Genomic DNA, 12,414 nt, shown 5'->3' with positions numbered 1-12,414 from the left:
TCTTGGGAGCACTGCATACCAAATGTAAAAGTGGAAGCTCCTTAGTATACAAAGGTAATACCAAGCAATGGTGCTTTGATCTTTTTCAGGGAAAATACATACTAGAGCTGTATGGTTCCTAAACTTATTATTTTGCATTTCAAATAGGTAGATATTCTTGATGAGGGGGTTGTGATACTTGGGAGCCAACCTGGGAATGTTAACATTGGAGTAAAGAACACAAAGGATTCTTTAGAACAGCCTGTTTGTGTTTAAGGCCTGCTTGACGTAGTTGGTAGCAGTCCACCTCATAATGCATATATTTAGCTTTAATTTAAAGATACATAAATGTTTAATATTTAGAATGTATTTGGGCTTCTTGAGAAACACATTGCTGGTGCATGTGGACAGCAGACTAAAACAATTTATTTTTCAGACTTCGGTTACAGAAAAACTAGTATATGCAGGCAAGCTCTAAAACTTCAGAAAGACAAATCTGGTGTGAATGCTAAATAATTCTTACTATAGTTTAAGCTTTTATAATTCTTAATTTGTCAGGCTGCATCAGTAGTGGTTTTGGTTCTTAAACTTACATGATTACGTGGCAAGCACTCCTAATAGGCCCTTGTTGATTTCTTAATGTCAACTTCTCAAATGCAAAATAAAATTATAAAAATTTTATGTATTGCAGGTGACATGGACAGCTCACTGGAAAACACAGCTATTTCTCTGTCAAGTTGTTCTTTAGAGTCAGAATTTACTGCAACTGGAAGAGAGAACAGCATCAGATCTAGTGATTTCCTAAAAGGTTTTAAAGACCGGGATTGGTAGTAGGTGTTTTCAATTCCTCTCATCATCCAGATAAACCATGAGTAAACAATATATTTGGACTGTGCAAAAGTTAAGGTTCTTGTATTCTTGAGTAAAGAATTGTTTGTGGCCAACTTATGAGATAATGTGGATGTTGATTTTTATGAGCAGTACTGTCTCATTTTTTAGTCTGATGTGTGCATGTTGAAATTGCTAATGGGATACAGGGATGATAAAAACTGAACTAGGTGATAAAAAATTAACTAGGAGGAAAGCAAATAGCCCAGACTGATAAGTAGATTTTTTTTTTTGAGAGAGATAATTTGATTCCAAAAGCCAAAAAATTACTTCTCAGAGCTTTTTTACACCAAATATGAAAAATATAATATAAAAATGGGGCAAGTATTTTTAATTTTCCAGAAATTTGGTTGTTTGTGATGAGAGAAGAGTAATGTTTTTACCTGTCATATACATGTTCTTACAACATGAAAATCCTAGTTATTGCTACTACTTTTAAGTCAGCAACACTACTAATTGCTGTGGTTAGTCTTGCAAGTAATAATGCCTTCCATCCAAATGATTTAACTCTGCTATTTGTTATTAGTCAAATATCGAAGTCGTACATTGAGCAATGTTTGCCTTTTTATGCAGCCTTCTCTCAGTGCTCAGTTATGTAGCATGTTAGAAAGGAACTGAGTAATTTAAAATTATTGCTTTTTTGTATTTTTAGTTTTGGTGATGAGCAGGATTCTTTTTGTGATTCAAATGATCTAGAAATAGAAGAAAAGTCCATTATTTGCTCTGAAACTGATGCAATTCAAAATACAGCTATATACATGGAAACAGGTAATAAATATTTAATTTTACATATTCTTGCAACTCTGTGTGAAGTAACATGTAATTTTAAAAACTTTCTAGTAAATATATTTCTATTCAATTCAGAAATACAACAATCAACTAAAATGTATTTTAGGTGGGGGGATTTAACCTTTCACGTAAATATGAGTAACTCCTTTAGACTTATTTTAGGAGGTCCAGATGCACTTGAAGCAATACTAACATAAATTTTTAAAAAAAGAGATCAACCTTTTATGAAACTGGTTGCCAACTGACGTTATAATATAAATGAAGAAACAAGTTGGGTTTTGGATTTTTGTTTGTGTTTGTTTTGCTTTATTTTGTTTTAAGTAACTAGCTACATTAACAGATACTACAACTCTGTTAGTTAGATGTTTTTCGTCAGTCTAAGGATGGAAAAACTAGCAATGGGTAATGTTGCCTTTTGTTCAGCTAACCCAGGAAATTCTAGCTACAATCTTGTAGCAGGGACCAAGTGGCATTCATTCACTGAAAATGTTTGAAAATGCAAGTAGAGGAGTTTGCGAATCAGTGTAGCCCTCTCTTGTGGAGAGTTTTAGGTTTAGAAGAGCATTGATGTGTTCTTGTGAAAGAGTGGAGACAGGCAGACAACCAACTCCAAAGTGGCTAAAAGGAATCTCAGAAGCCAGGCAGAACAGATCATTGGAGCTGTCAGTGGAGACACTTTAATAGGTAAAGCAAAAGCCACGCACTCCAGCAAAGCAGAACAAGGAATTCATCCACCATTTCCCATGGGCAGGCAGGTGTTCAGCCACCTGCAGGAAGGCCGGCCTCTACCACCTGTAATGGTGACTTGGGAAGACAAACACTGAATGTCCCTGCCTTCCTCCTTCTTTCCTTAGTTTTATGTGCTGAGCATGACACTATATGGTGTTGGGGTCAGCTGTCCTTTCTTTGTCCCGACTCCTTGTGCACCCTTAACCCCCTTACTGGTGGGGTGTGATGGGGTGAGAGGCAGAAAAGGCCTTTATGCTGTGCAAGCCCTGCTCAGCAATAGCTAAAACATCCCTGAGTTATCAATACTGTTTCCAGCACAAATCCAAAGCTCCACACTGACTGCTATGAAGAAAATTGCCTCTATCCCAGCCAACAATCAGCAAAGTACCAAGTTAGTATTTCTGATACTGTGGTAATCTTATCCTGATGTGGTACTTAGGTGCAGTTGACCTTGCAAGATGTCTCTCCCCAAAAAGATCCCAATACTTCCCTTCAGTTATCTGTGAACTTTGTCCATTTGACTATTTGTGAAATCCAACCATTCTTCATTGTGCCATCTGCATCTTTCATCAGCTCCTTACACTGTAATCTGTCACGTCGAACAGTTTCTCATGTGGTGTCCAGTAGTTTCTTAAGTCTTCTGCTGTTAACTTAGGTGTCAGCCTAAGGTCTAGTCAGCAGGAAATCACTTGCCTGAAGCCCTTACAAAAATAATAGGAGATTTTGGTGACAAAATGACTCCATCTGTGCATAGATTCTATACAGATATCTCTAGGATTTCTGTATTGCAGTGGAGGGCATAGTTTTACTTATAAAACTCCATTGATTCCTGATCAGTTCAAACAAATTGTGTAACACTGCTTTGAGCAATTCTCCGTAATTCTGTAGATTACTTTCACATTTTGATACATCTTGCTTCATACTTATTACTCTGAATTCCTAAAATACATTTTCTATGGTTTTATACAACAGTCATATAATTATTTAGCTAGGACTAATTTTTTAAATGTAAAATGTTTTTGTTCCTGTCCACAGGCCATACCTTACCATCTCATTTGGCTGCAAATACACAAGAAAATAGCGACCAAAATATTGGTAGTGGCTTGTTAAAGAAAATTGTGAGGGGAACTGATGCTCAGGCATGCAATAGCCAAGGCTTAATACCACCTCACATCAGTCAAATTTATGATGAATTATTTGTCATACATCAGAAACTCCAGGTAGGAACTCAGCCTTAAAATTTTTGTTGAATAATGTTATGAAGATTCTTACTTTTGATAAAGAAATGAGAAATTATGTACATAGTAAAACTTGCCTGTGTATTAAAGCTATTACTTAGTGCTATTACTTTATACTAAGCACAATTAATTATATACTAAAGCTCTGTCTTCATATGCCTCTTTCCCTAAATTAGTTCACTGAGTGGGTAATGGTGCTTTGACTTGGATTATGGGTCGGTCAGGTAGGTGGGTAGATTCAGCTTGAGGGAGTTTGAACACAGTGCTTCTACTGTCTTGTAACACACTATGGACATGGAGGGAAGCACCCACAACTGTTGCTTCTCTTGAGAGCATCTAAAACTGTTCTTCTGACTCTACACATTCCAGGGCACTTGCCTTCATGACCTCCTGCAAAAACCCTCAATTCATCCCACCAGTCCATCTCCAGCAGGCCTAAGCTACTAACAGAAGAACCTCCTATGTGGTTTTACTCTGTAAGAGTTCCTAAGCTTCTGCTAGATTCCTTGATGTGACTGTCTTTTGCACCATATGAGATAAAAATAATTTTGTATCTCTTTATCCCTCACCACTTTTTCAGGGATGCTTCCCACTAATTGAAGAAACAATAAATCTAGTATTCAGCATAGACAGTCACATCAGGCTCTCTTCTGTCTTACAGTTAATACTGTTATCCAAACATTTTGGAAGCAAAAGCCAAAGTTTAATTGTCTAGATTTGTACTTGAGCAACAATATAGAGTTGAATTTTGTATTTTGGGAGGCCGAGCCATCCCAACGCGCATCAGTCATTTGGGTTAACATGTGAGGAAACTGAACATAGATGGCCATCAGGATACTTTGTATTAGTAAGCTCTTATGTAACACTATAATTTCACAAAAAGCTAAGCATATCTCTGGGCCAAAATTTCAAATGCAGTATAATTTGTGACAACTTCTTGGGTTTTTAAAGTAGTTTCAACATTTTTTTCTTGATACAGAGAGAAAGTTCAGCACAGCAGGAGTATGCTCTCCAACTCCAGAAACAAGAGCGTTGTCTAACAGAACGAGAAGCATTGCTTTTTAAACATGAAGCAGCTTTGGCTAAAATAAGAGGTGTTGAAAAAGAAGTTCACACAAAATTTGGAGCTATAAAACAGGTAAAAAATATATTTGATGATAGATACTGCTCTACATACCATATAATTTGTTTATAGTTCTCTTAAACCATCACATGTTTGCTGGAAATACTGCTTATTTCTTAAAGTGATTAAAGGAAAGATTTATATAGAAAGTACTGAACAATACTATTAGGATTTTTGTATGACTCCTGTTTCAGAATGGTGCATTTAGTTGTCTGATGTATTAGTACATGTTACTGTTACAAGTTAGAAAAAAGAGGTCACTTATTTCTAAAGTAGTGACAGCTATATGACCAGTATTAGAGAAAAAATTTTGGTCTATCTGTAATTGTACGTACGTTAAATGAGTATTTTTGCATTAACTGTAGTTGAAAGGGATTTCCTTGCGAAGGCTTTAAGACACATTGAGACCTTATGACATAACACCTATTGCAGAGGGCATTAGCAACCAAAGGCTCAAAAAGTTCAGAGGAAGATCAACCTAACTTTGGGGGTGTGGAAAGAAATGAAATGGTATAATTTTGCTGTAAGAAGAGGTACTTATTATTAATAACACTGTTCTTGAGAGTGTTTGCTATTGAATTTAAGTCTTGTTAAAAGTTTTAGTTACTATCCAGGAGGTCTCCAAGAGAAATCCTTAAACGTGTACTTTGTGTCAAAACCAGCAGCTGAGAAATTAAATTTCTTTGAAGTGTGCAAGTAAACCTTTCCCACAAGCTGTTGAGGGAGGATAAACTACATGTTAAAAAGGAGGAAGGGGTGCCAGAGGGTAGATCTGAAAAAAGTATACTGTTCACAAGGCCTGAGTGTACAGTATTGTATTTGAATAGAAATATCAGCAACAGAAACAGAGGATGATAAGTGGGTGCATGGGCTAAACATGCAGAATGAATTGAGAGTGACCGTGCCAGTCTTCAGCTACAAAAAAGGCTGAAAAACTAGATGTAACAAAAGCAGTTAAGCATATGAACAGGGAGATTGGCAAGACTGTGGTGTTCCTAGTATTGGATAACTTAAGAACAGGGGAGACAAGCATCTGGCAGGAGTGAAATGGTATAGCTGGTTAAAATACAGATGACACCACCTGATTTGATTATGGAAGTGGGTGGGTTAGACATCCTGGCATCACCTGCAACCCTATGGCTTAACAACTGTTGAATTGGTTATGAACTTCAAGTAAAGCTGTTAACTGTGTATGTAGAAAACAGAAGTGAAACATTCCTTAAGATTCCATAAGATAGGGTGCATTATATGTTGGCAGCATCTGTATGTTTATTGGTATGGAAAGGGGATCTGTCATTTCATACAGATGAGAGGACAAAAGGAAACAACCTCAAATTGCACCAGGGAAGGTTTACATTGCATATTAGGAATAATTTCTTCACCTAGGGGATTTTCAAGCATTGGAACAGGCTGCCCAGAGAAGTGATGAGTCACCATCTCTGGAGGTATGAAAAGATGACTTAGGGGCATAGTTTAGTGGTGGACTTGGCAGTGTTAGGTTAATGGTTGGACTCACTCTTCCAACCTAAATGATTCTATGATTCTGTGTCTTCTTAGGCAAATATGTGTAGGTGCTTTAGACAAGAATGTCATGCCCACAGCTGTTCTGATCCTATTGGCTGAAGAGCAACATTTGAGGAAAGAGGATCTGTAGATGGTTCTCTGTGCAGCTGGAATGGAAATTACTAATTTTCCAAGCAGAAATGCAGAGGTGGATCTCTTCAGGACTTACATCCTTTAAATTTCTACAGTCCTTTATTTTTGTCATTTGCACATGTAGGGAGAGAGGATATGACTGGAAATGGAAAAGTAGAGATCAAGTAAGTGAATGAAGAATAGTGAACTCATGGAAGGAGAGAAATGAAAGATAGTGTGTATATATAGCTGGAATATTTTCAGTAAAATAAAACCATGCTGTTTTATCAAATCTGAGGTACTCAGAGGTGCACTGGTGTCCAGAGAAGATTAAATCTAAAACAAGTTTCAGGGGAAAGAGAAGAATAGCAGTGGATATGCAAGTTGTATGTTGTAAACCCGAGTGTTAGTCTACAAGGCATAGGGTTAGTTTCTTGCTCTGCATGATTGAGAGTGAGCAAAGCCAAAAAAGTGGTTGAAACCTCAAAACACAATCACAACTTTTTGTAATTGAGTGAACTGTAAATAAAAGCTTTTTCATTTATTTTAGTTCACAAACATTTCCCACATCTGAACTGTCTGAGAAATATACATATATATATAGTCTGGTTTTGGTAGAATCTGGAAAGAATAGGAGCTATAGTCTTTGCACATTGCTCTCTGTTTCTATATAGATCCTTCGTAACACGCAGTACAGATCTTGTTTTTCTCACTATTTGACCATGCAGAATGACAAACTTGGTATTTGAAAGTCTGTCCTATTATTTTAACACTAAAATGGAGCTTGGTGTTTTTAGAATAGTGTCTTTTAAATCATGTTTTTAAATTTGATACTTCTCTAGCGACATGAGGCAGAAGTTAAACAGCTGACAGAAGACTTGAGAGAAATAACTAAAGAAAATAGGAGGCTGAAGTCGTCATTTGACACCTTGAAGGAAATGAATGACTCTTTGAGGAAACAGGTAAAATTAATTATTTCCTGCTACAGAAAATTTTACAAGTTATAGTCAATAATTGTGAATGTTCGAGCAGCTTTAGTTTGCAAAATTGCTGATTTTTTGTTTCTGTAAGACAAGAATTGTATGAGTGACTGAAAGTACTTCCTGCATGTTTTTCTAGCACGTGAAATTTAACCTTTCTGATCTTTTACAGTATAAAAAATATTGAACTTATTCCTCTGACCCACTAGGAACAGCTAATTGTTAGGAAGGGCAAATCCATATCTTCTGAAGCAGATTGAGGGTGGATGGAGAGAAAATATTTTATGACTTAATAGAATCCACCCTGTGCTGATTGGCTGTGCTGATTCTATTAAAAAAAAAATTTCTAACTCCATGTTTGCTCAGTATTTTTAGTTATTTTTGCAAATTAAGGCAGTATTTTCTCAGTTCTTATATTGAGATAGTGTTTCATAGTAATACACAGAGTAGGAATTTGTTTCACTTGACTGTCAAGTCTGACCTAAAATGCTGACGTGCAAATTGCTATCTAAACTGTTTGATCATTGTTTATTCATTGAATTAATACCTGTTCTGATAGATTGAAGGACAGTAAAAATCTACAGCAGGGCCTTATTCTTTCCATTAGAGAAGGTCAGACCTAACTCCTAGGACGTTGATGGTTCTGGTGCAACACATCTGTCTTGTTATTTCCTCTCACTGCTAAATCTTTGCATTTCTGTGCAAAGTGAGGGCTTCTGTGATAATTATGCTTGTATGCATAGGGCATGTTTCTTATGTTTAAATGGTGGTTACGCTTTCCCTCATCTTTTCTCACCGAGCAAACTGTTTCTGTAGTATGTTAGTAACTGTCTCATTCTGCAGAGAAAAAAAATTTCACCTTCCCCATTAACAAGACAATTGTACTGTTCTTGAAATATGTACTCCATTTTTATGTCACTTCTTCATGAAAAGATGTGAAGTACCTGTAAACCTAGGATGATATTGTAGTGCTTATTCTTCCCCTTCACCCTGAAAGGTTGGGCTGCAGGTCAATAGAGAGCTACTGCTGCTGTCTTATCAGGTTGCCCAGAGTGGTGTTAGAATCTCAAACCTTGGAGATGTTCAATAGCTATCTGACATAGTCCTGGCCAACCATCTTGGTGGCCTAGCTTGAGCTGGGGGGTTGGACCAGATGTCCTCCAGAAGTGCTCTTGAGCCTCAGCCAATCTGTGATTCTGTGATTTGTTGAGGGAGGTGTATGATGATTTTGTTTCTCTCACTTTACATGCTGAGAAGAAAAAAATTGAACTTAAATAATTTAGCTACTCAACAGCAGTATCAAATTGTTTCATTGTGATAATTAGGTGAAGAATTCAGTTTTGAATTTACAGATACTTTAATATTTTCTGATTCTTTCAGTTAAGTGATGTAACTGAACTGAACAAGAAGTTGGAAGGTCAAGCACGAAAAGTACAAGCACGTTTAGAAAACCTACAGGTAAGGTTTGTTCTTACATATACCTGCTGCTTTTATAGGTAATCAGTGAAATGTAATTTATTGTTATATTTTGTTGTAGAGGAAGCATGAATTTTCAACAGTACGGAAGTCTGACAATATATGTCAAGTGATGCAACAAAGCAAACCTGTGAAACAGGAAAAAGTGATGGTAACATCAAAAATGGCTAAGGTAAGAATTGAGCAAAAGTCTTGACTGTTTTCATTCGAAAGGCATTAGGAAGTGTAACATTCTCTGTGTATCTGCTGGAAATTAGAAAATGTAGCTTCCAATTTTGTTTTACGAGTAAATTAATTATAATAAGAGAAGAAACATTATATGGGGAGAAAACACAGTTAACAAAGAATGAAGTTTGTTGCTAAAAATGTGTCTTGGATTTCATATTGCGTATGTCAATAGTATATGTGTATATTTTTATTTATATGGTATGCTTTCCACTTGCTGTCATGTCATCTTTCATCTGCCAATTAGAATTATAACCTGCTTCCACTTTAACAGATTTCTTTTGCTGTGTCAGAGAAAATTTTAAACTTCTTCTGCTTACTGCTGCCGTACAGCACAGCACTGTCCTTATGAATAACACCAGGCAAAAAGTAGTCAGTCAGAAGTATCTGATAAAGAATCTTAATCTTCTCGACAAAATGTTATTTTTTTGAGAAATAATCTTTAATGGGGAAAGAGAGTAAATACAGTGTTCATACACAGTTCCAAAACAATCACCTTTGTTTCCTTAAAAAATCTTCTTATAACGCTTCATTAAATGCTTTCTTTCTCCATGTAGTTCCATTTAGTAGCAAGTGAACTGTGAAATGAAAAAGATATGTTCACACCATCCTACTTAACTGATCTGCATTGGGTGCCTTTAAAACTCAGCTGTATATATACAGCCAACAAATTCTCTTTACATAGGTTTTAACATACTTTGGTTGCAGGTGTAATACAAATAGTATCAGTAATTACAGTTCTGATAGAAGAGGAAAACAGTTATCTGAAAGTAGATAGAAGAAAACTTTTGAAGTCTTTATAGAACTGTTTGTGCAGCCCATCTTCAGTTATCTCTGGATGTCTTTCATAGAGTATTTCATTGCAGTGTAGTACAACCAGAATGACAATTTCAAAATGTCTTTGTTGTTTTTTTAAACAATGCTAGTTGCTCAGTTAAATTTTAACAACAGTAAATTGTGTGAAATAAAGCAAAGTAGGTATAGTGCATTGAGATAAGAATTTCCCCATGCAAAGGACATTACAGACCTGCTTTCTCCTGTAGTTCATTTGTCCAGAATTATAAAATAGAGTGATTTTTTATGTGAATTTTTTTCCAAGGTGTTTTACTACCATTTGTCCAAATGTAAAATAAATGTTTTTTTTACACCCAGAAACGATCACGAATAGCGCCTGTCCTGCACTGGGGAGGGAGGTGTGAGAGAGAGAGAAAAACACTGCAGGATTCCTTCTGGGTCTCTGGAAGAAAGGCCTGACAACAAATGGCTTAATTAAAAGGCTATTTTAATAAGATAGAGTAAGAGGAGGAATAAAGAAAGCAAGTAAATCTTGTGTCCCTTCAGATGCTGGGAACCCTGTGTTTGAGCAGCATCAGGTAGAGCTTGGGTGGATTTTTCCCAGGGCATGCCGAGCTGCTCCTGTCCATTGAGAGAAACTCCTCCTCTTTGGCCATTCAAGATATTACATAATTTTCTTGCAAAAAACCAGCTCTATTCGTGGAGGATGTTCACAGGAGAAGAACTTGTTGCCTTTTTAGACAAGGGCAAGGCCAGGCAGGAGGCATGATCAGCAGTTCCACTTGGGAGCTACCTGATTTTATCCTGCAACCAAGCACAGGATAAACTGTGCATTTGATTGATCTGTGGAGCACAGCTCAGGCTGCACCTACTCAGGTTAACTGTGATGTTTTCTTTGACTCTTTTATGTACAGTAGTATCCCAGTCAGGATTGCCACCTTCCAACCCTTACATACACATCCACATACAGTTCACCTTTCCCAGTGATATTGTAAGTTATATATTAATAATATGCAGGCTTCTCAAACCCTAGGTACAAGGCCCAGCAGAGCACACATGGCCTGTTCACTGTCTACTTGAATATGTTTTCCATGGGCTCCCTATACAGTAACTTACCTCCCAGATTTTATCAGGCATAAAATTGTCATCCTTTATATTATGCATAATATTTCATAACAAATGTACTCTCATGTGTTTCAGTCTGTTACTATTTTGGCTTAAAAAAATCATTAACTTAGAAGCTGAAATATCTGATGTTATGGATGTATTACAGCTACCATTGAATTCACAAGTTTATGAGCTCTTAAGTTTTCTTATGGATTGGATATCAGACCAGCATCTTAGCAAAATAAAAACACAAGAAGAAAGAGAGGACAGTTATAAACTTACGGTTACCCAGAGCTCAGATAAACCTTCTACTCGGCAAAAGTGTATGAAGGTAAAGGGGTTTGGATAGTTTGCTTGTGTTAACATGTTTCAGATTTCTGGGGGGGGGGGGCTGTTAAATGATTCTTAAAGTATAACAGGTCAGCATGTAATTAGAACAAAATCACTGTTAATAAGTCAGTATTCATTCCAGCAGTGAGATAGAATAGATACATTGTCAATTGTAAAGCATACAGTTAATTTTTAATAAAACGTGTGGTGTTCAGTCTCAAGATGAGAGTTTCAACATTTTATTTCTAGTCACTTCTTTCAGTTGATACTTCTTTTTTTATGTGTGATACTTTACATAATTCCTCTGTTTCAAGGAGATTAACAGGTCAAATTTAAAACATTTTTATGCCTATTTAGATATTAATGTTTCAATTTATGACATATGTAATCTGTTAGATTACAAGAGAAAACTCAAAAAAAAAGTTAAGAAATCTGTTCATTTGGTTTTCACTTGCAGTTAGCTTATAGAGTAGTTTTATATACTGCATACTGCATATATACTACTTTTGTGTATTTTTACAGCTTTTGCCTATAGCTACTGAGCAACTCCAGTGGATGCCATATGTGAATTCTAAACTGCACATGCCTGTAATTAAATTTATTTACTGGTCTGTAAGACACCTAGACACTGATATACAGGTAAAACAAGTAGTCCTCTTGCAGTATGTTTTTTTAATAACTAAATTCACAGAAGGTATTAATGGATTTTGCATTTTAAATATATATGAAAAGCAGAAGTTTTCAGGCCATATATAGAAAAGAAACTGCTGTAAAGTATAAATTCTTAGTCTTTAACACAGATAGATGCCAAATCAAAAAAAATCAATTTAAATTTGGCATTGTGTATCTAAATACAGTGTTCGTAAGTATGTGATCTCTGTTGTGATTTCTAAGCACATCAGAAATTACATTTTTGCATCTGTAGTTAACAAACTTGCACTAGAAAAGGCAGTACTTTCAGATGCACTTTATGCATGAGATTTGTTGAAATTGATTGAAGTGTGTGGCAAAGCAGTGAAGAAATTTTGTTTGTTTCTGTTCTCTGCTTGGTTTCTAAACACAAGACATTCCTTGCACTCTTTGACTAGAGTGCTATAAGAAAATATGTAGCAGTATAATA

General features: G+C 36.1%; 1 protein-coding gene across 2 annotated transcripts in view; it reads left to right on the top strand.

The window, feature by feature from the left end:
- The window catches only part of CCDC138 (coiled-coil domain containing 138), a 35,185-nt gene continuing 22,771 nt past the window's right edge, over positions 1-12,414 (top strand). The window contains exons 1-10 of one of the 2 annotated variants that reach the window (XM_051772748.1): positions 1-54; positions 671-809; positions 1,520-1,635; positions 3,421-3,605; positions 4,603-4,761; positions 7,224-7,343; positions 8,742-8,819; positions 8,899-9,009; positions 11,131-11,295; positions 11,817-11,933. In XM_051772748.1, the coding sequence (XP_051628708.1) occupies positions 676-809; positions 1,520-1,635; positions 3,421-3,605; positions 4,603-4,761; positions 7,224-7,343; positions 8,742-8,819; positions 8,899-9,009; positions 11,131-11,295; positions 11,817-11,933 (1,185 nt within the window). In that variant the 5' untranslated portion in view covers positions 1-54; positions 671-675. Of the gene's footprint in view, positions 55-670; positions 810-1,519; positions 1,636-3,420; positions 3,606-4,602; positions 4,762-7,223; positions 7,344-8,741; positions 8,820-8,898; positions 9,010-11,130; positions 11,296-11,816; positions 11,934-12,414 lie in introns of those variants that run through there. The other variant, XM_051772749.1, reaches the window with a different exon arrangement.

Source organism: Manacus candei, unplaced genomic scaffold (assembly GCF_025592945.1).
Source record: "Manacus candei isolate 608988 ecotype Guabito, Panama unplaced genomic scaffold, ASM2559294v1 h1tg000159l, whole genome shotgun sequence".
NCBI classification, from domain to species: domain Eukaryota; kingdom Metazoa; phylum Chordata; class Aves; order Passeriformes; family Pipridae; genus Manacus; species Manacus candei.
This window is presented reverse-complemented; position numbering and strand designations above follow the sequence as displayed.